The sequence below is a fragment of the Onthophagus taurus genome, chromosome 1 (genome assembly GCF_036711975.1).
Source record: "Onthophagus taurus isolate NC chromosome 1, IU_Otau_3.0, whole genome shotgun sequence".
NCBI classification, from domain to species: Eukaryota; Metazoa; Arthropoda; class Insecta; order Coleoptera; family Scarabaeidae; genus Onthophagus; species Onthophagus taurus.
This window is the reverse complement of record NC_091966.1, coordinates 6,126,654-6,153,730: the sequence shown is the minus strand read 5'-3', so window position 1 is coordinate 6,153,730 and position 27,077 is coordinate 6,126,654. Positions and strand designations below refer to the sequence as shown.

At 32.9% G+C, this 27,077-nt stretch overlaps 2 protein-coding genes across 3 annotated transcripts in view; one reads left to right on the top strand and one right to left on the bottom strand.

The window, feature by feature from the left end:
- LOC111419337 (E3 ubiquitin-protein ligase CCNB1IP1-like) overlaps positions 1–27,077 on the bottom strand; it is an 87,237-nt gene that overhangs the window by 51,908 nt on the left and 8,252 nt on the right. The gene's annotated exons all lie outside the window — the stretch shown is intronic.
- Positions 705–25,574, top strand: LOC111419328 (scabrous). Its single transcript, XM_023052108.2, has 3 exons — positions 705–1,101; positions 16,386–16,752; positions 24,019–25,574. The coding sequence occupies exons 1-3, from the start codon at positions 839–841 to the stop codon at positions 25,480–25,482; spliced, it is 2,094 nt and encodes a 697-aa protein (XP_022907876.2). The 5' UTR covers positions 705–838; the 3' UTR covers positions 25,483–25,574.

Here is a 27,077-nt window from a genome sequence, read left to right as displayed (position 1 = left end):
TGTCTACTTAATGCATTTCGTAACATTCCAAATATTTAGTTGTAGTCATATAAAAGATATTCGTATATAATTAGAGATAGTATCTATTTAACCGCAAATATATTTGACAGATTAAACATGGTTTGTTACTTAAGAGAAACACCTTGAAAAAGAAACACCTTGAGAAAGAAATCAAAAAATAAACGCTGACCAAGATAGCAGCAAGGTGCTATTCATACGATGTGTTATAAGTTTTATTTTGATGCAGCTGCTGAGGACAGTTTCGAAAAGTTTTAAGAAGAAGACGATTGGGATTGGAACATCTGTCGCACGTGCACGCACGTGTTTGGCATCATTTAAATTCATTTCGATTTCATTAAAAAACTTTTCAGTTTTAAATATTTAAAAGCAATAATTATTACTTATTATAGTTAACAATACTTTTTCACTTTTTCTTTAATTATAATTAATTATGATTAATTAGGTTAATCAAGAAATTGTTTTGATTTTATTTTTGATTTTGAAATTTAATGAAAATTTTAATCTAGATCATAATTCGAGTATTAATTAATTTCTGTTTCTTTCACTTTATTTTTAAACTCAAGCTGATGAATACAAGTCCAGAAAACGGACCGTACGACTGCCACCTGTACAGGTACGAGCGTGCGCAAGACCACTCCGGAACCATCCCCCGTATATAAAACCACCTCGTCCAAGTCCGGATCAGTCAGTAAACGCGCTACTTCATCGCGAGCCGTTACTCTCATCACTTTAAAAGTGAAAACACGACGAAACACGTCTCTATTTTGAAGAGTATTTTACGAAAACGACTCGTTAGAGCGAGTGAGACGACCACATCATGTCAGTTCTGTGCGTGTTAACCGTTGGATTGTTGTTATTCGCTGATCCAGGGTTGTGCGTTGAAGATGGTCATCAACAGCAAGATCAGCAAATGAAGAATGTTAGGGATGTTGAGGATCAATTGAAGGTGCTCAACAAACAGGTCACGGCCCTTTTAGAAAACAGAAGGGAGGACATTGAAATGATTGGGGAGAGCATGAGGGTTAAGTTGACCAAGAGCAAGGAATTTGAAGAGGTTAGGGAAGAAATGAAAAGTTTAAGGTAAATACATTTTTCGTTTATAAATCATTATTTTCAAACAAATTTTCTCCAAATTTATTAACATATCAACACGTTTTCCCAATCAAATTATTTCGGTAATGTGATTTCGTAATTTATTTGGGACCTGATGGTTTCCTCAAGGGTCCAGAGAAATTCGTCGAAATAAGACGGTTTAATACGCAGTTAGATGGGGTAACAAGGTCCTCCAGGGCATGTAAGATGAGCTAGAAGGGCGTCGAATGTGTTCGTTTTGGGTGGTTTTCGAGGAGGGAGTAACGAAACTTGGCTTAAGGGGTGGGTGGCATCGACGTGGAAGCCGGTTTGATGGCCTGTTCGCTAAATTTGTCGCCCATCCAACCGTTTAATTTGTAATACGTCAACGGATCGATCAGAATACATATTGGATTTAGGCCTAAAATTTGATGATAACGTTTGGGATAGTACTTATGGTCATTCTTTATTTGAATCCTTTGACTTTAAAGACTCTTTAGGAACCAACGTCAAATTCAAAGAAGTTTCTGCAAATAGATCTGAACTGAAAAGAAACTTTTCGAGGGAGCCATAAAAGTTGTGAAGAATTATTCAAAATTGGTCAGATAATTATCCAGAATAATTTTATTTATCATTTAGAGTCATTTAACATCGTTAAGAAGTTAACGATCATAAAATATTCATGTCAAAGTCAATTTATCGAAGACTGTTTAAAATCAAATATGGAATAAGTAAGAACGATTTAAAATGTGGCAGAAATCATTAAATGTGCTAACTCAGTTTTAAATTATTTAAATATGTTGGGAAAGTTGTCTAAAATGATTGATTGACAGAAATGGATCAGAACATATTGAATATGCCAAAGCTTGGTTCAACACAAATTTTTTTTTGGAAAATTGTCTGAACTTAGATAAGGCAACTTTAAAGGTAACGAGATTTATTAAAAATGTGTCAGAAGTCATTAATTCTGGAAAAACTTTGTATTAAGAGATTCAGAAACGCTTGAAAAAGTGTCTAAAACACTTTGACGTTTTCTGGAATTGTTCAAAATAATTGTAAATACTTGGAATCGTTTAAAATTATTATGATTTGTATCAAAAATCATTAAATATGTTAAAACTTCTTAAATCAAAAATGTTTGAAAAGTTGTCTAAAATTTTCCGGAATCGGTTTGAAATCGACTGGATTTCATAAACATTATTGTAAATATGAGAGAAATCATGAAACATGTCAAAACGTGGTGCTCAAACATTCAAAAAGTGTTCCAAATTTGTCTAAAATGATTTCAAATTTTCCAGAATATTTTAAAGTGTGGATTAAAATCAAGTGGATTTCTTAAAAATTGTTATATAAGTATCAGACATCATTAAATTTGTCAAAAGTTGGTGCGAAATTATTCAAATATTGTTCAAAATTTGTCTAAAATGATTTGACATTTTCTGGAATAGTTTGAAATGGGTTGAAAGCAGCTGGGTTTCTTAAAAATTGTTATAAAAGTGTCAATCATCGTCAAATTTGTCAAAAGTTAGTGCGAGATCATTCAGATATTGTTCAAAATTTGTCTAAAATGGTTTAACATTTTCTGGAATCGTTTGAAACAGTTGAAAATCGACTGGAATTCGTATAAATTGTAATAAAAGTATCAGACATCATTAAATTTGTCAAAACTTAACACTGAAATATTCAGAAATTGTTGAAATTTGTCTAAAATAATTTGAAATTTTCTGGAATAGTTTGAAATGGGTTGAAAGCAGCTGGCTTTCTTAAAAATTGTTATAAAAGTGACAATCATCATCAAAATTGGAAAAAATTGATGCGGAATCATTCAGGTATTGTTGAAAATTTGTCTAAAATGGTTTGACATTTTCTGAAATTCCTCAAAATAGTTATAAATGCTTAGAATCGTTCAAGATTATTATAATTTGTATCAAAAATCATGGAATATGTTAAAACTTTGTGTTGGCAAAATCAAAAATGTTTGAAAAATTGTCTAAACCCGTTTAACATTATCCGGAATCGTTTAACATGGTATGAAATCGACTGGATTTCATAAACATTATTGGAAATATGAGAAAAATCATTAAATATGTCAAGACTTGGTGCTGAAACATTCAGAAATTGTTTAAGATTTGTCTACAATGGTTTGATATTTTCTGGAATCCTTTGAAACAGTTGACAATCGACTGGAATTCTTATAAATTGTAATAAAAGTGTCAGATATCATTAAATTTGTGAAAACTTAATACTGACACATTCAGAAATTGTTGAAAATTTGTCTAAAATGATTTGACATTTTCTAAAATTGCTCAAAATAGTTATAAATGCTTAAAATCGTTCGAAATTATTATAATTTGTATCAAAAATCATTAAATATGTTAAAACTTTGTGTTGGCAAAATCAAAAATGTTTGAAAAATTGTCTAAAGCCGTTTAACATTATCCGGAATCGTTTAAAATGGTTTGAAATCGATTGGATTTCATAAACATTATTGGAAATATGAGAAAAATCATGAAATATGTTAAGACTTGGTGCTGAAATATTCAAAAAATTTTCAAAATTTGCCTGAAATAATGACATTTTCTGGAATAGTGTGATATGGGTTGAAAGCAACTGGTTGACTTAAAAATTGTTATAAAAGTGTTAATAATTATCAAATTTGTCAAAAGCTGGTACGAAATCATTCAGATATTATTCAAAATTGGCCTAAAATGGTTTGACATTTTCTAGAATCGTTTGATATGGTTTAAAATTGACAAAAGTTCTTAAAAAGTATTGGAAATATGAGAGATATTAAGAAATATGTCAAAACGTGGTGCTGAAACATTTCGAAATTGCTCAAAATTTGTCTAAAATAATTTGACATTTTCTGAAATACTGTGAAATGGGTCGAAAGCAACTGGTTGACTTAAAAATTGTTATAAAAGTGTCAATTGTCGTCAAATTTGTCAAAAGTTAGTGCGAGATCATTCAGATATTGTTCAAAATTTGTCTAAAATGGTTTAACATTTTCTGGAATCCTTTGAAACAGTTGACAATCGACTGGAATTCTTATAAATTGTAATAAAAGTGTCAGACATCATTAAATTTGTCAAAACTTAATACTGACACATTCAGAAATTGTTGAAAATTTGTCTAAAATGATTTAATATTTTCTAGAATAGTTTGAAATGAGTTGAAAGGAACTGGGTTTCTTAAAAATTGTTATAAAAGTGACAATCATCATCATATTTGTAAAAAATTGATGCGGAATTATTCAGATATTGTTCAAAATTTGTCTTAAATAGTTTTATATTTTCTGGTATTGTTTGAAACAGTTGAAAATCGACTGGAGTTCTTAAAAATTATTAGAAAAATGTCAGACATCATTAAATTGATCAAAACATGGTACTGAAAGATTCAGTAATTGTTCAAAATTTGTCTAAAATGATTTCACACTTTCTAGAATAGTTTAAAGTGGATTAAAATAATGTGGATTTGTTAAAAATTGTTATACAAGTGTCAAAAATCATTAAATTTGTCAAAAATTGGTGCTGAAACATTCAGAAATTGTTCAAAATTTGTCTAAAATGATTTGACTTTATTCTTGATAGTTTGAAATGGTTTGAAACCGACTAGCTTTCTTAAAAAATGTTATAAAAGTGTCAGATATCAATAAATTTGTCAAAACTTGGTGTTGAAACATTGAGAAAGTGATGAATACCTTATCTGAAATTATTCAAATATGTCGAAAACTCTAGAAAATATCAATTCTGGAATGGCTTAAAATAGATTCATTCAATAAATTATTCAGGATCGAAGTTCTTCGACTGCAACAAATCGGTGATAATTTGGGCACCCGCCAATTTCCATTCCGAACTACTATTGACAACGACCGATGGGCGAATGATCCAGATGCCCAAGCTTTGGACATCGTTTTCGTTGTGAAATTTTCATCACCTTCCATTACAGCGCTGATTCATTTATTAACTGGTCAATCCATCATTTAACTTTTGATTAATTCTTCGTCAAAATCTATTGAAAGATCTTTAAGGCTCTTCAAAAGTTTTGAGAGTAGTCTAAAATTCAATTTGGATTAAATTAAATGTTTTGCTTTTCTTTTTGGCACAAAAATAGTTTGATGTGGTATAAATTCTCATGTGATCCGGCCAAAGAGACAAGAAGACATTGTCTTTCGAAATTTCAATTTTACGATCGGGTTGGTCCCGAGAAAGGATTCAATTTGAACCTCGAGCGGCCGCTTTTATACATTTTTCAACGTCAGTTTTCATTTGAAATAGAAACGGGCGCATATCGATGCGACTTTTAAAGTCTATACGTTACGCGCGAATGCTTCCTTCCCATCCTTCCCACCTTCCACATTCGTTTACTGTAGGTGTCAATTTAAAAACGTTTTCAAAGTTGGTTCTGCAAGAACGCGTTTAAACTCAATTTAATTTTTATAAATTCTAATAGTTTTTCGTGTTTTCGTGCTACGTTGTGATTTAGTTTTGGTTAGCAACATGTTCTTTTGTTCAATGCCGGTTTATAACTTTGTCGTCAAACAGAACTACGACCTCATTCATAATTCAAATCCCCGTTGGATGGTGGAAATGTTTGAAAATTTACTAAAACCAAGAGTTTAGAATTTAGTTAATTACAATTTTGTTGGTGATGTAATAAAGATTTTTTCTTTAGTTTTCTTGTTTCTAAAGCTTTAAATCTAAATTGCGATAAATTCATGCCAATTAAAAGTTTTAATCTTCAAGTGACTAATTTGCCCTCTAATCACGGATTAAACTACTTACACAGTTTTAGAAGGAGAATAAATAGAGATTATTCGGGTGGATTTTAACGTAAATCATTTAAAATGTTTAAATTAAACCGATTAAGCGTTTTTTTTTCATTCTCTCGGGATGTAATTACCAAGCGAGAGGGGACCGAAAATTACCAAGTTAAATATTTATTATTATACATTTTGGATGATTTTTAATTATTTATGACAGGAAACCATTTACTTTGTTAGTAAATTAAATAAACGAAGCATTTTTAACAGTTACAATAAATGAAAATAACTCATTTAGAGGTGGATAACGAATGTTTTAAAATTTGTGCTTCAAAAGTAGGAAAGTTTTGAGCTAGGTAAGATTACTTTGTTTTCGTAATTAAACATTGTAAAAGTTTGATAGCGTGTCGTAATGCTTTTCGTTATTATGTCTCTACCTTGTTAAAACTTTGTTTCTCTACATTATAACGAGCTTAATAATCCAACATTAAAATTATTTGCGAATATGATTCTGTTTTAAAACTCGAAAAGTTAAAATTTGCCATATTTTGGCAGTTATTAATGGATTTGTAAAGAAAATCCTGTTTAGTTAGGAGGATTATCAGTGATTTGATTTGATGATGAAAATGTTGTATTAAATATCTATTATGACCTAATAGTTTGAAAAACAATTCTGAAAAGCGGCTAATACCCGAAATTAAAATTGAATGCACCCGTTCCGGGAATCGAAAAATTCAATTCGGCCATTGGCATCGATTTATGTAAATTATTCGCCCACTTTCACGAACCGTTAATGTTTGTAACCTCACACCACCGCAACCAAAGGGTTTCGAACCCAACCCTAAAACCATTCTATACGTTTTTTTATTTTTGAAAAACCTCCATTGAACCGCGAGCCTCTATTTGCGACCGTACTGCATTCAAAGCCGCTGACACCAGCGCTTTGATATAGCTCCCCCACATATTTTACGAATGTGTGTTTGAGAATTCAATGTGAATGGCACGCAAACTATTCTGTGGTATACATTTGCAGATGTTATATATAACTGCGATTCAAATTCAAATCTATTTATAGTGCTGTATAGGAATAATCTTAAAAAATCTTGTTATTTCAAGAAATTTGCAAAAATACAAAGCGTGACACGTTTTTGTAAATAACAGTTTCACAAAAAATAACGAATGTATAACAGCAATTGTTGTTGGGTGCAAAACAGTTTGATGACCTGCTTTGCAACACTTACAAATTGCCATTTGTGCAATGAAAAGAAAGAGAGCAAATAACGACTGTATTTTTATAACTATGGGTGGGTTGGATTAGATCATCTTCCCTAATTTTTTTTTAATCCATTCTTCTTGGGGAAAACCCTAGACTTGTGTTACCAATTCGTTGTTGCATTTTCTGATGAAGATATCCAACATTTTTTTCACCACTTAGAAGGTCGTCCTAGTGATCGCCTTAACAGTAGCTTTCAATTCCTTCTCGCTTCCTTCTCGCCCGCGCTCATTTCAATCGCTGCTTCTATGATGATCTATCAACGAATAACTCGTTATTGTTTGTTTTGTTTCTGCCGTTTTCACGCTTGTCACAATCATGGGAAACTAAAGGCATCAACATCGTTGGGATATACAAGAACACTTACACAACTTTAGCAAAACAAAAAAAATTAGCAACACCAGCGAAAATAACAGCTTAGACAACAAATTGGTGGAATGTGTAGAGGAGTATATTTACCTAGGAAGTGCCTTCAAGATGGGCAAAGGAATTCATACAGTTGAAGTAAAGCACATTAACCCTTTGTGTCCCAAGAAGTCAAACATTTTGAAACATTGTGACAGAATCAGACAGAATTAAAACGCTATCAAAATACACTCAGTAAAGGCCTTTGGAATAAAAATTTTGCAAAATATGCAATCCCCCTATTTTCGCATAATCTAAGTGTCAAAAAAAATGGTAATTCAAAAATTCCTGGAAACCGTGTTTTTTGAAATTAAGAAATAAAACTTATTTTAAAAGAAGAAGAAATGAAGCTTAAAGCTTTCTGTTTAAATCGATGCATAATAATCGATGGGTTGAATTAGAAAAATATTGAGAAAAAGAGTATTGAGTTAAAACTAACATTTTCGTATAACCTAAAAGTGTCAAAAAAGATGCTAATTTAAAAATTCCTGGAAGCCGTATTTATTGAAATTAAGGAATGAGACTTATTCTAAATTAAAGCTCAAAGCTTTCTTTTTAAAGTGATGTATAATAATTGTTGGGTTGGATTGGAAAAATATTTTTAAAAAATGTTGAAATAAAACATACATTTTCGAATAATCTAAAAGGGTCAAAAAAGATGCTAATTTAAAAATTCCTGGAAGCCGTATTTATTGAAATTAAGGAATGAAACTTATTTTAAATTAAAGCTCAAAGCTTTCTCTTTAAAATGATGTATAATAATTGTTGGGTTGGATTGGAAAAATATTAAGAAAAAAAATGTTGAAACAAAACTTACATTTTCGAATAACCTAAAAGTGTCAAAAAAGATGCTAATTTAAAAGTTCCTGGAAGCCGTATTTATTGAAATTAAGGAATGAAACTTATTTTAAATTAAAGCTCAAGGCTTTCTCTTTAAAATGATGTATAATAATTGTTGGGTTGGATTGGAAAAATATAGAGAAAAAAAAAGTTGAAATAAAACTTACATTTTCGTATAACCTAAGAGTGTCAAAAAGATGCAAATTTAAAAATTCCTGGAAGCCGTATTTATTGAAATTAAGGAATGAAACTTATTTTAAATTAAAGCTCAAAGCTTTCTCTTTAAGATGATGTACAATAATAATTGGGTTGGATTGGAAAAATATAGAGAAAAAAAAAGTTGAAATAAAACTTACATTTTCGTATAACCTAAGAGTGTCAAAAAAGATGCTAATTTCAAAATTCCTGTAAGCCGTATTTATTGAAATTAAGGAATGTAACTTATTTTAAATTAAAGCTCAAAGCTTTCTCTTTAAAATGATCTGTAATAATCACACCTAATAACCATTTATCAAAGAAATACCTTTTTGAACAAAATTCAACAGCACCACTTTTCACTAAACTGCTAACCTCACATCTGGATGAATAAGTTTAAAGTGTACCTAAAAATCCAACAGTGCGGATTGCGACGTTTTTTATACAGATTCTTTCTTGTATACACTCGTATAGTAGAAAGTACCGACAGCTCTAAATGTGCCGAATAGGTAACTACAGTTTAAAATGAGCGTTTAAAATTACCGGTACTTTAAAGTATCGTCGGGACAGAAAGGGTTAAAACATACACTGAAACTTCAAGTGTAAAATATATAACTCATGCGTACTACCAGTGGTGACTTACGAACTTGAAACTATGGCAATGACGAAAAAAATACAAACCAGTTGAGGGTTATGCTGAGAGCACACCAGCGAGCTATGCTTGGTATCAGCTTATGATCAAGAATTAGAAATGAGGATATCCGATGGAAAACAGACAGAAGTGACCATAATAATCACGTAGCTAATCAAGATCATGCAAGATGACGTGTCAAAAGCAACAAAAGCAGATGAATAGACGACATAAAGAGAATTGGGGGAAGTAGATGGTTTGGGATGACCCAAGACGAAGAAACATAGAAATATATGAAAGAGACCGTCATCCAGAAATGGACAACTGATAGCTGAAGAGTGAGGGGGAGAAGTATTTGAAAATTGGAAATGATCAGAATTGTGCTATTGGCTATCTGGGTTAGAAAACGAATTCAGAATTTTGTAATTATAAAGATATGATTTCAGTGTTTTTCTGCTACTACATAATAATCAATTTTAAAAAGTAAAACCTGATTTTATTATTTGACTATCAATAAAAGATAGCAGATTTTAGTGGTCTGTGTTCTGGTATTCATAAATTAACCTTCGAGCGGGTGCGTGTCATAAATTTTATGACATCAGGTCCGTATTAATAAGAATTACGTTATTTTTAATAAAACACACATTTTGCTAGAGTAAAAATATATAATTTATATTAAAGCGGATTTAGCCGTACGTCTCTGAAGACGGCCAAACCTTATTTTAGTTCTAGGTCTTGTGTTAATTCAAGTGATAGTGCTAGTGCAGTACTAAGTTAAATGCATAATATAAGGAGATATATTATAAAAACGAAAATTGTCTCCTTTGATATCATGCACTTTAAAACACGTTTTGTTTCGGCAATTATACCAAAATCTCTGTCGTGGGAATGTCCCGTTGAAAGAAACTTCATATCAACAGAGCCAAAGTACTCCTTCGAGACAAGAAACACCTTTGCTATGTGTACCATTATGTTCATTTTATAAGGACATGAAAAGCACCCCATAGACATTGTCAAAACTATTTGCACAACAATCAGCAAGTATCTTTAAATTATTTTCAGAATCATTTCAAACCAAATTATAACTACTGTGTGCTTCATTTTGAACATTCATTCTAAAAATGAAGGTAAACAAAAATAGAATGAAACATTCACTAATTGCAAAAAAGTTAATCTTAATGATGGACAACCAATTTTAATTCAAAAAATGTCACTGGTTAAAACAAAAAAAATGAGATTAGTTTTGTTCTTTCTATTCTCGTTCTCGTTTTTCAATTAGAGTAGCGAAAAGTTTTTTAGTCTTGATCGTATACGAACTGAATACGAAATTAGATTTCGATCGTGCCGGAAAAATTAACCGGTCAAGTAAAAGTTTTTCGTTTTATTAGTACCCCTAAAACTCTTTGACGTTCGGAAAGTTAAAATGTTTGGGAATGTATGGATTCATCAACGTTTGGAAACGTACCGACTTTGTAGATACGCCTCCGGCTTTAATGAATACGTTAACATGTGGTCTCTCTCTCTTCATCTCTCTGTGCTCAATGTAGCTACTAACACATACGTAAATTTAACAGCAAACGAGGTTCGGTAATAAAGCGTACGAAAATTCATGAATATTTAAAAAACTAGCGGAAGGGTGACGTGGTTGGGGGTGGTTATTTCCGCTGCGTCACGCACAACTAACTTCCCCGGATGTTGAACAAAAGCCAAAATAAAAATAAAAACAGAAAGAATCTGCTTTAACAATTATATATTTTTTGATATTAGTTTTTTTTTTTTGGTATGTAACTAAATTCTGAATGAAAAGCTTTTTATCGTTGCGATTGCCGCAATTCCCTTAGAAGCGGAAGTGAATCGGCAATTCGAAAAATCCCTTTGGGCGATTTCCCCGCAAACTCCAAATATCGAGTTTGAACTGAATTGGCTGGACCGTGCTCTGCATAGCGCGATTGCCCAGGAGTAACAGAACACCAGCTAAATTGAAATTGCTAAAATACCTTTTTTTATAAAAATCATTTTTAATTATGTATAAACAAAATCACGTAAACGTGATTTCCCGATTTAATGGTTCTCCGTTTGCTTGAGTTGGAAATAGTAACACGACCCTTCCATCCATTTAAGCCTTGTCCTTGTCAAATATTCACCGACCTACACCGTCCTCGACCCAAACTGATTGAAAATACGTGTATGTACTTTACTAAGTAATATGCTCAGAACGATTTAATTCTTTTTTTTTACTTTCAATTTCTCTTTAAAATTACTTAATCCAACTTTTTCTTATTTCAATTCAGTGTTACTCCTTTAAAGTCACTCTCTCGAGGGTTGAGTTTGAAACTACCTCAAACTTCCTCTCGTCGTCTTGAAGTTCGTCTAACTGGTACAATTGATTGACGACGATAAAACCTATAAAACCACTTATTTTAAGAATATAGTAAAGAAGTTGTTCCTCAAATTTGCTCTATTCGATGTTCATAGATAAACTTGGGGTATTCCCACAGTTGTCTATACGATATATAAATCAAGGACGGTGGTTCTAGTGTTAATTGATATTCAGCCCTAGATTGTTCTATATTTTTATGAAGGAAAAGTAAACCATTTTCTAAGGCGGTTAGCTCTAGTGACAGTACTAGGTTATGCTAAATAGTACTAGGTACCAGTACCTAGAAATAGAAATATTCGGGTTTAGCCGTGCGTCTGAAGACGAAAGGTTTAGAATTAACCCATAAAACATATCCAATAAGTTATTTTAATCCATCGATCAGTTGTGCCAACTCACCCAAAAATAAAACCAAATTTTAAGGTTTTTGACAATTTTCGGTTATAACTTATTAATCATGCAAGATTTAGAATTACTTTTTAACCAAAAAACGTTTAGAATTAGCTCATAAAACGTATTGGATGAAGATATTTATTCTATCAATCAGAACTACCAATCCAACTTAAAAAAAATTGTAATTTAAATTTAATTAAATTAAATTAAATTTTGACGTTTTCATCAATTTTCCTCTGTAACTCATCTATTATATCCAATGGAAAAAATCATTTCATAGAAAAAAGATATAAGATTAACCCATAAAACAGATCCAATAAATCATTTCATACAAAAAAGGGTCAGAATTAAACCATAAACCATATCCAATAAGTTATTTTAATCCATCGATCAGTAGTGCCAACCCATCCAAAAATAAAACCACATTTTGAGGTTTTTGACAATTTTCGGTTATAACTTATTAATTATGCAAGACGGAAAACTACTTTTTAAACAAACAACGCTTAGAATTATCTCAATATACGTATTGGATAAAGATATTTATGCTATCAATCAGAACTACCAACCCAACTTAAGAAAAATTGGAATTTTGACGTTTTCATCAATTTTCCTCTATAACTTATCAATTGTATCCAATGGAAAAAATCATTTCATACAAAAAAGGTTCAGAATTAACCCATAAAACATATCCAATAAGTTATTTTAATCCATCGATCAGTAGTGCCAACCCACCCAAAAATAAAACCAAATTTTGAGGTTTCTGACAATTTTCGGCTATAACTTATTAATCATGCAAGATGGAGAATTACTTTTTAACCAAAAAACGTTTAGAATTAGCTCATAAAACGTATTGGATGAAGATATTTATTCTATCAATCAGAACTACCAACCCAATTTAAGAAAAATTGTAATTTTGACGTTTTCATTAATTTTCCTCTATAACTCATCAATTGTATCCAATGGAAAAAATCATTTCATACAAAAAAGATTTAGAATTAACCCATAAAACATATCCAATAAGTTATTTTAATCCATCGATCAGAAGTGCCAACCCACCCAATAATAAAACCACATTTTGAGGTTTTTGACAATTTCCGGTTGTATGTATGTATGGAAGTGGGAGTGTGTGCGTGAACGCGCACAGCACCTAGGCCCCATTGGGCCCCTTGTGCATCCTCCCCGCACCCCCTCCGGTCACATCAACCAGCCAAGGGATTTTCCAAAGGCTAGGATGTCTCTCGGAGGTGTGTTCCTGATGCCATCCGTGGTCGGCCATTCCTCTCCAAAGGTCCTCATTCTGAGGTCGGTCAGAGAGGGGCAATCACACAAGATGTGTTTAACCGTCTCATCGTCCTGCTCGCAGGCTCGACAGAGAGGGGAATCAACAAGCTTCATGTTGTAGAGGTGCCTGTTCACCTTACAGTGCCCCGTGAGGAGACCTGTAACTATGCGAAGGGCACATTTATCGAGCCCTACAAAGAACTGAGCTGTTGTTGCTGACGGATATTTCAACAATTCCTTAGCAAGGTGACAGCCCGTAACTCTATCCCACCAGTTCAAGAACTTTTTGTGAGTGAAGCGCTTAATCAATTCAATATGAGTAGCTAAGGAAGGGGTGATTATCGGCTCGGGTGCACAAAGCGCTCTACCGGCGGCTCTTTTGGCCAGCCTGTCAGCGTGGTTGTTACCCGAGCAACCAGAATGCCCTTTAATCCATTGGATAGCTACGCGATTGTGTATCGCGGCCTCTTCCAATGCCATATGACAATCCATAACTAGCCCAGAGGTTATAACTACTCTGCTTAGTGCTAAAACAGATTGTCTACTATCTGTAAAAATAGTAAAACACTTACCCCTCTTCTTGGAATTAATAATAGAGTCAGCGGCAAGTTTAATAGCGGTTAGTTCCGCTTGTTTGACGGTGGTACCTGTTCCTAAAGGTTCAGAGAGTCGTATCTGAAGGTCATGAGAAAAGACCCCAGCGCCTGCACCATTCCGTCTCCTCGAACCATCAGTGTAGATCTTAAGATCTTTATGTGTATCTACTGCTGTGGCACTGCTATAGGTTAGGTACTTCTTTGAAAATACATATTCGGCTGGTATGTAGTCCGTTTTACACTCGAGTAAAGGTATGTCGACAACGGCTCCCCTCCAGAGTGTCGAACTGCATCCAGCGTCCCCAACTTTCATAATTCCTACTGATTGTAGTCTTAGCATGGTTACCAGCGCCACTTCCTGAATGTATAAGTTTAGTGGTGGTAAGTTTAACATGACTTCCATGGCCGCGGTGGGGGTTGATCGCAGCGCACCTGTAACATACAAACACGCGAGTCTCTGTATTCTATTAAGTGCGGTGGTGGCAATGGATTTTGAAGTTCTAGTCCACCAAACCACCGCACCATACGTCAGCATTGGTCTAATTACGGCCGTGTAAATCCAGAGGGCTATCGTGGGGGACAAACCCCAAGTCCTTCCAACGGCCCTCCGGCACTGGCCGAATGCGACACAAGCCTTATTTACTCTATTTTCTAGGTGGGATTTCCACGTTAACTTACTATCTATCGTTAATCCCAAGTACTTAACTTCTGTAGATAGCGTGAGTGGAGTTTTAGCAAGCATTGGCAGTCTATGATTGCCTATGTTGCGCATGCGTGTAAAAAGAATCATTTCCGTCTTCTTGGGGTTTACAGAAAGAGATTGCTCGTTACACCATTTCTCAATTAGATTGAGTGCTTCCTGCATCCTTCCAAAGAGTGCATTTACGTACTTGCCTCTTATAAGGATTGTCAGGTCATCTGCATAGCCAGTGGTTTTAAAACCGGCTAGATATAGGCGTTTCATGAGGCTATCCAGGGTGAGATTCCACAAAAGTGGAGATAATACTCCCCCCTGCGGGCAGCCTCTAGTAACTGCCCCCTGAAGGGTGGCCTGACCAGCCCTCAAATTGACGATTCTTTGTCTTAGAGTGCTCTCAATCCAGCCACAAAGGGCCGGAGGGACGTCATGCTCTAACAAAGCTTCGTTGATTTTGGAGAAGGTGGTTTTATCAAAAGCGCCTTCAACGTCAATGAAAACCCCCAGGGCGGACTCTTTAAGGTCCAGTGCACCGCTAACAAAACTGATCACTGAGTGAAGAGCCGTCAGCGTGGACTTTCCCTGGGTGTAAGCATGTTGGTTAGGGTCTAATGGTCTGTTGTGAAGACAAGAGTCCCTGATATAGCGATCGCATAGCCTCTCCAACGATTTTAATTCCGATTTCCGGTTATATCTTATTAATCATGCAAGATGGAGAATTACTTTTTAAACAAAAAACGTTTAGAATTAGCTCATAAAACGTATTGGATAAAGATATTTATGCTATCAATCAGAACTACCAACCCAAATTAAGAAAAATTGTAATTTTGATGTTTTCATCAATTTTCCTCTGTAACTCATCAATTATATCCAATGGAAAAAATCATTTCATACAAAAAAGGTTCAGAATTAACCCATAAAACATATCCAATAAGTTATTTTAATCCATCGATCAGTAGTGCCAACCCACCCAAAAATAAAACCAAATTTTCACTAGACCAAGAACTAGAATCATTTGAGTTTAGCTATACGTCTCTTAAGACGGCTAAACCCGAATGTTTCTAGTTCTAATACTAATGTTAGTTCTAGTTTTAGTTATTATTCAGCGCTATATAAATATAAAGGTAGACTAAACATAACGGTGTGCCTATAACTTTTGGCTAAAACGGACACTCCCTTCGCCGTATTAATCTGTTAATATCGAGATTTTATTATTGTATTTTTATTTCTTGTCATTTTAAAAGCTTAACTTCCGGTTCAACGCCACGAAGTAACAACCGTTAATCATGCGGGTGAAAATTTAATCGTGATAGATGACAAAATCGATATTAGTATGTGCGCACACAAAACGTTATTAACCCAACTCGGAACTACATTAATCTCGTTAAGTTGTGAAAATAAAAAAATATCGCATTGCTTTTTAAAGTTGTAAAATGAAGTAGGTCAATTTTTTTTAAATCCTTTCAAAAATTGGTCTTATTGTTAGAGTTTTATTGAGTACATGATTGGTTATCGCAGATTACATCGTTTCGCCCAGAAATCGGTTTGAAATTGTCTCGTAATCCGTTTTTATTACTTCAAATCGATTACCTCTCATTTTTTCCCGACGTTTCCAATTTACACCGAGTTCCTCTTCGAAATTCACCTGGTTCTTTCATCTCTCTCTTTAATATTTATTATTTACCGCAACCTACACATTGAACACTTTTAAAACACGGACACAAAGAGTTCTTAGCCTTTGATCTCTTTCTCAACTAAATTTCAAACCAAGACACATTCGCCCATCTAAAGTTTACCGTAAAAGAGTAAAGTAAAAATAAAATCCTTTCTTTTTATTTTTTAGATTGGAATTAGAGCAATTACGTTCCGGGCACCATTCAAACAATGGCCACAATAGGCATCAAAACGAAGAAAAGAATGATAGGGTGGCTTTAAAATGGCTTTCGGATAGCGTCAGCGAATTAAAACTTGAAGTTCTTGAGGTTCAAAGTGCTCTAAACGCGACGGTCATCCTTCAGAATCACGAACAACTCGATTCCGATCTCAGTTTATTACAAACTGATGTTATCAATTTGAACAGGGAATTGGAAGTTGCCAAAACGAAGAATTTCAAGTACGAGGCAGAGATAGCAGCCGTTCGCGAAGAACTTAACTCGGTCAAGGACCACGCAAAGGCAACAGCTTTAGTTTGCGGGAAAACTAAGAATCAGGTGAGAAATTTGAACGCATTGGACATAATTTAAGTGTACAAAACGTTTTGTTATTTATTTTTTGTTTTGCAAAAGTGGCTCATTCAAAAACCACCATCTCTCGTTACTTTTATTTTTTACGTTTATTTTCTTTTTATTTTACGGTTCGTTCGGTTGTATAATGCGGGCAAGACCGCTACGTTTCTCTTCACAGCCCCCCGTGCGCGCTTATCGGGCGGTAGAGGTAAAGGGAGACAAAGGGGGGCTCCAGGTTGGCGTCCCGAAGACGGTCCTCATTGGCCAAGACCGGAGCCAGGTGAGCCCCGGAGCCCGAAACATGCCAGACACATGCTGTTAACGGCAACCGAACACCTGCCGTATTACGCCCGAATTCGAATTTCACCTTTGCATTGTGTGTGTCTCGTAAAAGGGGGCCGCAATTTTTCCTTTTTTTTTATTTTTATTTTTCAACTTATGTCTCTTACTTTAAAAACAATTCGCAATCAACATACTTAAATAATATAAAATTTACAAATATAGCCATTTAAATATAACTCGGGTATTCCCCGAGTTATTAGTAATCCCCCTTTAATTATTATTCAGCGCTAGGTTGTATATTTTTATTGAAACTTTCTAGCTCTAGGTCTAGTGTTGGTTCTAGTTTTAGTTCTAGCATCATAACTAACACTAGACCTAGAACTAGCATCATTCGAGTTTAGCCGTACGTCTTTTAAGACGGCTCTATTTATTCTATCAATCAGAACTACCAACCCAATTTAAGAAAAATTGTAATTTTGACGTTTTCATTAATTTTCCTCTATAACTCATCAATTGTATCCAATGGAAAAAATCATTTCATACAAAAAAGATTTAGAATTAACCCATAAAACATATCCAATAAGTTATTTTAATCCATCGATCAGTAGTGCCAACCCACCTAAAAATAAAACCAAATTTTGAGGTTTTTGACAATTTTCGGTTATAACTTATTAATCATGCAAGATGGAGAATTACTTTTTAAACAAAAAACGTTTAGAATTAGCTCATTATACGTATTGAATAAAGATATTTATGCAATCAATCAGAACTACCAACCCAACTTAAGAAAAATAATAATTTTGAGGTTTTCGTCAATTTTCCTCTATAACTCATCAATTATATCCAATGGAAAAAATCATTTCATACAAAAAAGGTTCAGAATTACCCATAAAATATATCCAATAAGGTATTTTAATCCATCGATCAGTAGTGCCAACCCACCCAAAAATAAAACCAAATTTTGAGGTTTTTGACAATTTTCGGTTATAACTTATTAATCATGCAATATGGAGAATTACTTTTTAAACAAAAAACCTTTAAAATTAGCTCATTATACGAATTGAATAAAGATATTTATGCAATCAATCAGAACTACCAACCCAACTTAAGAAAAATTATAATTTTGAGGTTTTCATCAATTTTCCTCTATAACTCATCAATTATATCCAATGGAAAAAATCATTTCATACAAAAAAGGTTTAGAATTAACCCATAAAACATATCCAATAAGTTATTTTAATCCATCGATCAGTAGTGCCAACCCACCCAATAATAAAACCAAATTTTGAGGTTTTTGACAATTTCCGGTTTAACTTATTAATTCAGCAAGATGGAGAATTACTTTTTACTAAAAAAACGTTTAGAATTAGCTAATAAAACGTATTGGATAAAGATATTTCTTCTATCAATCAGAACTACCACCCCAATTTAAGAAAAATTGTAATTTTGACATTTTTATAAATTTTCGTCTATAACTCATCAATTGTATCCAATGAAAAAAATCATTTCATACAAAAAAGATTTAGAATTAACCCATAAAACATATCCAATAAGTTATTTTAATCCATGGATCAGTAGTGCCAACCCACCCAAAAATAAAACCAAATTTTGAGGTTTTTGACAATTTTCGGCTATAACTTATTAATCCTGCAAGATGGAGAATTACTTTTTAATCAAAAAACGTTTAGAATTAGCTGATTATACGTATTGGATAACGATATTTATGCTATCAATCAGAACTACCAACCCAACTTAAGAAAAATTGTAATTTTGATGTTTTCATCAATTTTCCTCTATAACTCATCAATTATATCCAACGGAAAAAATGATTTCATACAAAAAAGTTTCAGAATTAACCCATAAAACATATCCAATAAGCTATTTTAATCCATTGATCAGTAGTGCCAACCCACAGAAAATAAAACCTAATTTTGAGGTTTTTGACAATTTTCGGCTATAACTTATTAATCCTGCAAGATGAAGAATTACTCTTTAACCAAAAAACGTTTAGAATTAGCTCATTATACGTATTCTATAAAAATATTTATGCTATCAATCAGAACTACCAACCCAACTTAACAAAAATTGTAATTTTGACGTTTTCATCAATTTTCCTCTATAACTCATCAATTATATCCAATGGAAAAAATCATTTCATACAAAAAAGGTTCAGAATTAACCCATAAAACATATCCAATAAGTTATTTTAATCCATCGATCAGTAGTGCCAACCCACCCAAAAATAAAATAAAATTTTGAGGTTTTTGACAATTTTCGGTTATAACTTATTAATTTAGCAAGATGGAGAATTATTTTTTAATAAGGAAACGTTTAGAATTAGCTCATAAAACGTATGGGATAAAGATATTTCTTCTATCAATTAGAACTACCAACCCAACTTAAGAAAAATTATAATTTTGAGGTTTTCATCATTTTCCTGTATAACTCATCAATTATATCCAATGGAAAAAATCATTTCATACAAAAAAGGTTCAGAATTAACCCATAAAACATATCCAATAAATTATTTTAATCCATCGATCAGTAGTGCCAACCCACCCAAAAATAAAACGAAATTTTGAGGTTTTTGACAATTTTCGGTTATAACTTATTAATTCAGCAAGATGGAGAATTACTTTTTAATAAAAAAACGTTTAGAATTAGCTCATTATACGTATTGGATAAAGATATTTATGTTATCAACCAGAACTACCAACCCAACTTAAGAAAAATTGTAATTTTGACGTTTTCATCAATTTTCCTCTATAACTCATCAATTATATCCAATGGAAAATATCATTTCATACAAAAAAGGTTCAGAATTAACCCATAAAACATATCCAATAAGTTATTTTAATCCATCGATCTGTAGTGCCAACTCACCCATAAATAAAACCAAATTTTGCTAATTGAGCTAAACCCGAAACTTTCTAGTTCTAGGTCTAGTGTTAGTTTTAATCGTTATTCAGCGTTAATTTGTTGTATAATTTTATTAAACTAAAACTACAACTAACACTAAACTTAGAATTAGATTAACATTCGGGTTTAACTGTTTTAAGAGATACACAACTAAACTTTTACTGTACATTAAAAAAAGCATTTCCTTATTAAACAATTTTAAGAGATTGTGATGCAAGAAAGGAGAAAGTTATTAAATTATTATCAACACAGTTTTGGAACTCAAAATAAAAAAAAAAATTAATTGAGAATTCAAGTTAAGATTTAAGTAATCATTGAGAAGTTTGTTGGAAACTCTCCTCCCCAAATTGCGTTTATAAATTCAATAAAGCCCAACTGTTCCTATTCCGTTACAAACGGTCGCGCGTAAGCTATCTCGTAACTACTTGTTTACTATAGGTTAGTCGTCCCTGAGGTAATCCTAAGGTTAACTTCTCAGACATTTCCACCAACTGAATCCCATTTAACCACCCAAGTGGTTGGAAGAAATTAAGCGGGGATGAAATCTAATTCGTTTTCTTATTTATTCTTTTGATTGAAAACTTTGGTAATTGAAATCGAAAAGTAAAGTTTGCGATTTTTTTTGTGGAAATTGGATTTGTTTTTTTTTGTTGCCGAAAAGTTGGCATTATAAGCGTTACGACCACCGTTCATGTTATAAAGTGAACGGGTTTTACGGCCGGCGGGGTCGGTAAAAATAAAAAGGCACCCAGTGTGCACTTTCTTCTCTCTTCTCACGCGTATAAACTGCCTGAGACGAGGACGTCTGAGAGGCACAATGCCTCAGGACCGCTATATAAAATTACGGCTCTGGAATGTGGTCCTTTTTTTGTTTCTTTGATATATTTTTTTTTTTTTTGAGCCGTAAAAAAATATAGAGGTTATTGCAAAATAAGTAATTACTACTTATATTTTATAATTAAATATATAGGAGTTACGATATTTACATAAACCAGGTGTCATAACAGTTTAATTACCACTAGCAAGTACATCAATCAAGATTACCAAGGATTAGCAAAATAGTATTTATTCGCCAGTATTTATTACATTTGCTTTAAAATGGTTTTTATTTCATCTTGATATCTCAATTCCTTTTTAAAATACAATTTGTTAAATTGCACTTTTATTAATTTAACCTCAATAACCACAAGTTCTATTAAAACAATCGTATCACAAAAAGTTGTAGGAACGAAATTTTTATTTTTGATGTGATAAAACTGGGTTAAATTTACTATAAAATGGTTTTTATTTGCTTTTAATATCTCAATTACTTTTTGAGATACGATTTTTTTAAATTGGTGTTTGCAAACTTAATCCATTTTGAGCGGACATATACATTCATTAATTAAAAAAGTTTCTACATCAAAATGTATAGAGATAAAGAAATAAATTTATGAGCATTAAATATTAATTAATTGTGCTTTAAATTGGTTTTTATCTCATAATGATATCTCAATTTGTTCTTGTGATATGATTTTTTGAACTGGATTTTTATCAAATTAATCTTAATAATCACCTAGTCAGATCTCATTACCTTTAATTATATCAGGTGAGATTAAACTTGTTCTGTAACATCTTTTTATTTACTCATCTATTAAAGAGTATTCCATATTTTTTGTTTTTTCCATTCATGTTGAAAATACTTGCTTCTTTTTTGTATCCCCAACTTATCTGCCAAACACAAAATCCAAAATTCAATTAATAGATGAAGATTTAGACATTCAAGTTATCATCCTTGCAATTGTGGAGTTAGACAACGATTTTAACATTTTTTCTGCATCTTAGTTTGATATTGAGATGAAGTTCTAAATTGGATATAAAACCTATTGAATGATGTATACAAGAGAGACATCTTGGGTTGAAACATATACAAAGATTTCCGGACAAAATAGTTGTGAAGAGAAGCAGAGGAAGACGAAAATGTCCTAAGACAATGTGATAGCCAATACATTAAGAGAGAGGGATACTCTACTCTAAATTGCTACATAACTAAGCATTAGCTAGGAAGTCAACTCCAAGAACAACCTTATAAATTTCCTTGTGCAGGAGCCTGCAATTGAGCAGTATACATCATGAGTCACATTGGAACAACACAGATCATAGAGAAAACCCCAGCAAAGTTGTGGCATAAAATTAAAATTCTGTGAGTAACTGGGATTTTTTATCAAAACAGCCTGAAAGAACCACACGTTTAGAACACTGAGCATGGAATTTATTTGGTTAGGTATATGTTGATGGATATGGCATCTATGTAACATAAAGTTGAAGTACTTCAACGTCAGACATAAAGCAATGAAGAAGTCAAGCAACATTTTCTCCCAGCTACTCTAAATTGCTACATAACTAAGCATTAGCTAGGAAGTCAACTCCAAGAACAACCTTATAAATTTCCTTATGCAGAAGCCTGCAATTGAGCAGTATACATCATGAGTCACATTGGAACAACACAGATCATAGAGAAAACCCCAGCAAAGTTGTGGCATAAAATTAAAATTCTGTGAGTAACTTTGGGATTTTTTATCAAAACAGCCTGAAAGAACCACACGTTTAGAACACTGAGCATGGATTTTATTTGGTTAGGTATATGTTGATGGATATGGCATCTATGTAACATTAAGTTGAAGTACTTCAACATCAGAAATAAAGCAATGAAGAAGTCAAGCAACATTTTCCCCCAGCTGATTACTTATTTTAGCATCATGTGTTCTGTTAGATATCAATGACATTAACCCAGTTACTCAGAACGCCCGCTTTCTTCCAGTCTTCATCCTTGCTCGATCTGAATGATTCGTTAGTTTCCCAAATTCCATTTTGCAATATACTATCATAACTCTGTTCATAATTACGCCATTTTAGACATCACCTAGTATCTCAGACAACGTGATTTCATCCATTATTTGCAACACTGGAAATAGCTGGATCTTCACTCGAGAATGCATCTGAATTCTGCAATTTGGGTAATCATATCAGCAACTTTTTCTTCTTAGATCTTCGTGAGTTACTCGATCGCGAAGCGAAACACCAAGAACCTTTCAATGTTTCTCTGTGTAATTTGAAGCCTTTTAGAACTCATAACTAGATTTTTAGACAGATGGGCAAGTTATTTCTGAAGATATCATTCGGTCTGCCATAGGCTGTCCATGTAAGATTTATTCTTCTCCTCAATTCGCACGTCTAATTGTCAAAATCTTTATTTCGTGCCTTCAACGTTTTCAGCAGGACTTAGGTTCGTCATGATCTTTAGCTATATTTAAGAGTTAGCTATTTTTTTGTGGCATAAAATAAAGAATTGCAATTGCTTTGAAATATATATGTGATCAATAAACGAAAGAATAACATTTTTTATAGCTCGATTTTCTATATAATGATATCCTGTAGTTTTTGTTTAAATTTTATTATCAAATTGAAGACGTAAAGAAATTGTTAGGTTGTAAAGTAAAGGAAAGAGAAGTTAAAGTTGACGCTTTGAAATTCCGGCGAACCTTAAAGATAAGAACCTCCAGCTCCACCTCCTCCCCCGGACGCGGACGTTAACTTAAGGGCTGCTCCTCCGAAGTCGTCGGAACTGTTGCGTTTGCATATTATGTAAATTCCGGCCTCCGACAAACCGACCCGGTAGTACTACTACTACCAGTACTCTCTAGTATCGATTTTACTGAAATTACACCATACCGGGGCAACATTAAGACAACGTAAACCTTCTTCTCGGCTTCTCAATATTTCTCATTCTTTTATACCGTCGGTTGAGAAAATTTCAAATCGTATCGGATAACTTTTGCAGGCAGACGTTACACGTCCCTTTTAAAAAGGCGAAACGATTTCGTGTAGCCTTCCCATTTTAACATTTCTCTCTCTTTCTTCGTATTCAACACCGAGACAAGTTGAGGTTTTATCTTAAACTGCAATAAAAGCTTATCTTTTGCCACTTTTAACGGTTTAAAGGTGCGAATTTAACACATTTAATTCTCATTAAATTTTACGATTTATAATCTTATTTTTTTTTAATTGCAGATGAAAGCTCTACAAATAGAATGGTCCCAAACCTTCAACGCTTTAACTTCGAAAAAAGGATCATTACCAACGTTGGATCATCCATCAAGGCACCAAAGAACTCTTCGCAAACACGTTGTAGATGTAGAAAGAACAGCTAAACATTTAAAAAGAACTAACGAAGCTTTACAAACAAAAATATTAAAATTAGAGGAAGAAATGCAAATTTTACAAAATTTCGTAAGAATGGAAGATAATAAATCGTTTGAATTCGATCGAATTAATGGAAACGAAGTGAACGAGTACGTTAAAAATCACCGTTTAAACGAAATTAATAACGAAGATAAAGATAATAACTTAAATAAGAGAGTTATAAATAAAAGATTAAGCGATTTGGAGTTACAACAGCGCAAAACCTCCAATAACATTCAAAACGTTACCTCTCAATTAAGCAATTTCGATAAATTACATCGTTCCATGTTGGAATTACTAGAAAATATCGAAAATATTGAGAATAAAGTGAATAAAAATTTACCAATGTTCCGTAAAGAAATTTCTAAACTCGAAGTTCAAACTTCCGAAGCAACTTCAACTATATCGGCGTTAAAAGAGGATCAAGATAATGTTAGATCGTCGATGAAAGCGATCGCTTCGACGGTTTCAACGACAAAAGATAGGTTTGACGAGGATCACAAAAAAATTAATAATTTAATTGAAGATTTTGAAGTGTTACGAACATCGAGTGATCTTCAAACTTCGAAGCTCCACGATCATATCCTTAAAACTGAATCTTCAACGAAAGATGTTAACGCAACGAAATCAACTATAACTCTAGTTCAACAATTCCAAACGTTCGAAAAGGAATATAAAAATATTATTAATAAACTTCCATTCGATTGTACCTCGATTCAAGGTCCATCGGGAATTTATTTAATTTCACCGGGTGAAGGTGAACCAATTACGGCTTATTGTAACGAAGGTTGGACGACGATTCAAAGACGTCAAGATGGTTCTGTTAATTTTAATCGAAATTGGAATGATTATTCAAATGGTTTCGGAACGGCCACCGGCGAATTTTGGATTGGGAATCGCCACCTGCACGCACTCACTAGCGAAAACTGTACGAAATTACAAATAAATATGCGCGATATTTACGGTAAACATTGGCAAGCGAATTATGATGAATTCCAAGTAGGAAATTACGATACCGGATTTAAATTAACCGTAAATAAATACAATGGAAATGCAAGTGACGCATTGGATTATCAAAATCGCATGGAATTTTCAACGGTTGATAACGATAGAGATATTTCAAATACACATTGTGCAAGTAATTATGAAGGTGGGTGGTGGTTCTCTCATTGTCAGCACGCTAATTTAAATGGAAGATACAATTTAGGATTAACTTGGTTTGATAATTCGAGAAATGAATGGATTGCTGTCGCGAGTAGTGAAATGAGGCTCAAAAGAAGAAACGTTTGTTAGGGACTTTTTTAATTATTTTATTAATTTTTTTAAAGAAAGCCAGTTTTTTTTGAAAAAGCCAAAGAAATCTAGTTCATTTTATGTATTATCTAAACACTTTTATTAACTAAGTTATTTATTCTATGTACATGATGATAAAAAAAATCAAAAAGCAACAACCCATCATATCAATTTAAAAAACATCAGACTGATTTAGATATGTAATTAAATTAACTTATAATTAAATAATTTTTTTTTGCACATAAATCTCATTCCGCACAAGTTATTTTTCGTCGAACTCGTTGTAAGTGTTTCAAATCACCTTGTGTATTGTACAATAAGGCTTGTAAATAGTAGATTGTAATTATTTATTAATTCATTAAAACGTTACGTTAGTTGTAAGTGTTAGTCTGCACCTCCTAATGTAATTTTTATTTTTTGATTGTAACCTCTTGTAAATATTAATTGAAAAAAATAAATTAAATGAGTCGTTTTTATACTTAATTGTTTTCTTACACCACATAAATCAGTGTTTCTCAAAGTATGGTACGGATCCTCTTAGGAGTATATGAAGAGTTTAGTGAGGGTATACGCTACGTCACACTTGGGCTGCGTCTGGATTATAAACATTGAAAATATTGAGAGTTTTAACTTTATTCAATTTGGACTAGCAAAATGGACTGAAATGTGCGTGTGAAAAATACATATCACGTCAAGTTGTAGATAAAACTGGTCATTATATTGTAACGTCTCGACGGAGGCGGCCTCGACGTTAACAAATTCGATTAAGATTATATTAACCTAAAACTGGTCATCATTTTGTGACTCAAATAGATTTATAGATCTTTTGAATACATAGATCTATTGACTAATTAATCCAAGATTTATTCTGGCCGAGGCTTAGTGATTAACATTATATCAACCTGAAACTGTGCATCATTTTGTGATTCATCGGCTTTATTAAGTAGACTTATAGATCTTTTACAATTATTCCGAGATCGCTTGCGGCCGAAGCCCAGTGATTAACCCGCTTATTGCTATCGTAGTTTTAAAACAACAGACCGAAAAAAAAATTTCAATGGAAATGTGAATAGTTCGGTCATATTTTCTGTGTGCATTTCGATAGAGTAGTATTAAACCCATCTCCACTCAGTGCTGTCAATCCGATGTGATAGTTGCTGCGCGTGGTATTTTGAGGTTAATCCAGCAGTTTTTTAACATGAGTTTTTCGAAGTAAATATACAGGGTGATTTATTAGCTTACCATCAAAGTTTGACATGATAGCTAATCCAATAACCAAAAAAAATGTTAATGAACATATGTCCTATTTCAATTATTTATGAAATTATAACACCTTAAAGTTTTAATTTTTATATCATAATTAACTGAAACATTTTTTTTAAAACACATAAATATTACGAATATTGTTCAAAATAGCCTCCTTCTGCTAGAATACATGCTTCACAACGACGAATTAAAGAGTTCTTCAGCCGATTTAAAATGTCTGGTTGATTTCTTATTTCAGTAGCAGCCATTTGTATTCTGTTTAATAACTGTTCTCGTGTGTTAATTTCCACTTGATACACAATTTGTTTCATTTGACCCCATAAGTAGAA

Excerpts from the sequence above, each read along its gene's own strand:
- LOC111419328 (XM_023052108.2), top strand. The coding sequence starts at position 839 with ATGTCAGTTCTGTGCGTGTTAACCGTTGGATTGTTGTTATTCGCTGAT. Across the intron at positions 1,102-16,385 it reads GAAGAAATGAAAAGTTTAAG|ATTGGAATTAGAGCAATTAC; the intron begins GTAAATACATTT and ends TTTATTTTTTAG. Across the intron at positions 16,753-24,018 it reads GCGGGAAAACTAAGAATCAG|ATGAAAGCTCTACAAATAGA; the intron begins GTGAGAAATTTG and ends TTTTAATTGCAG.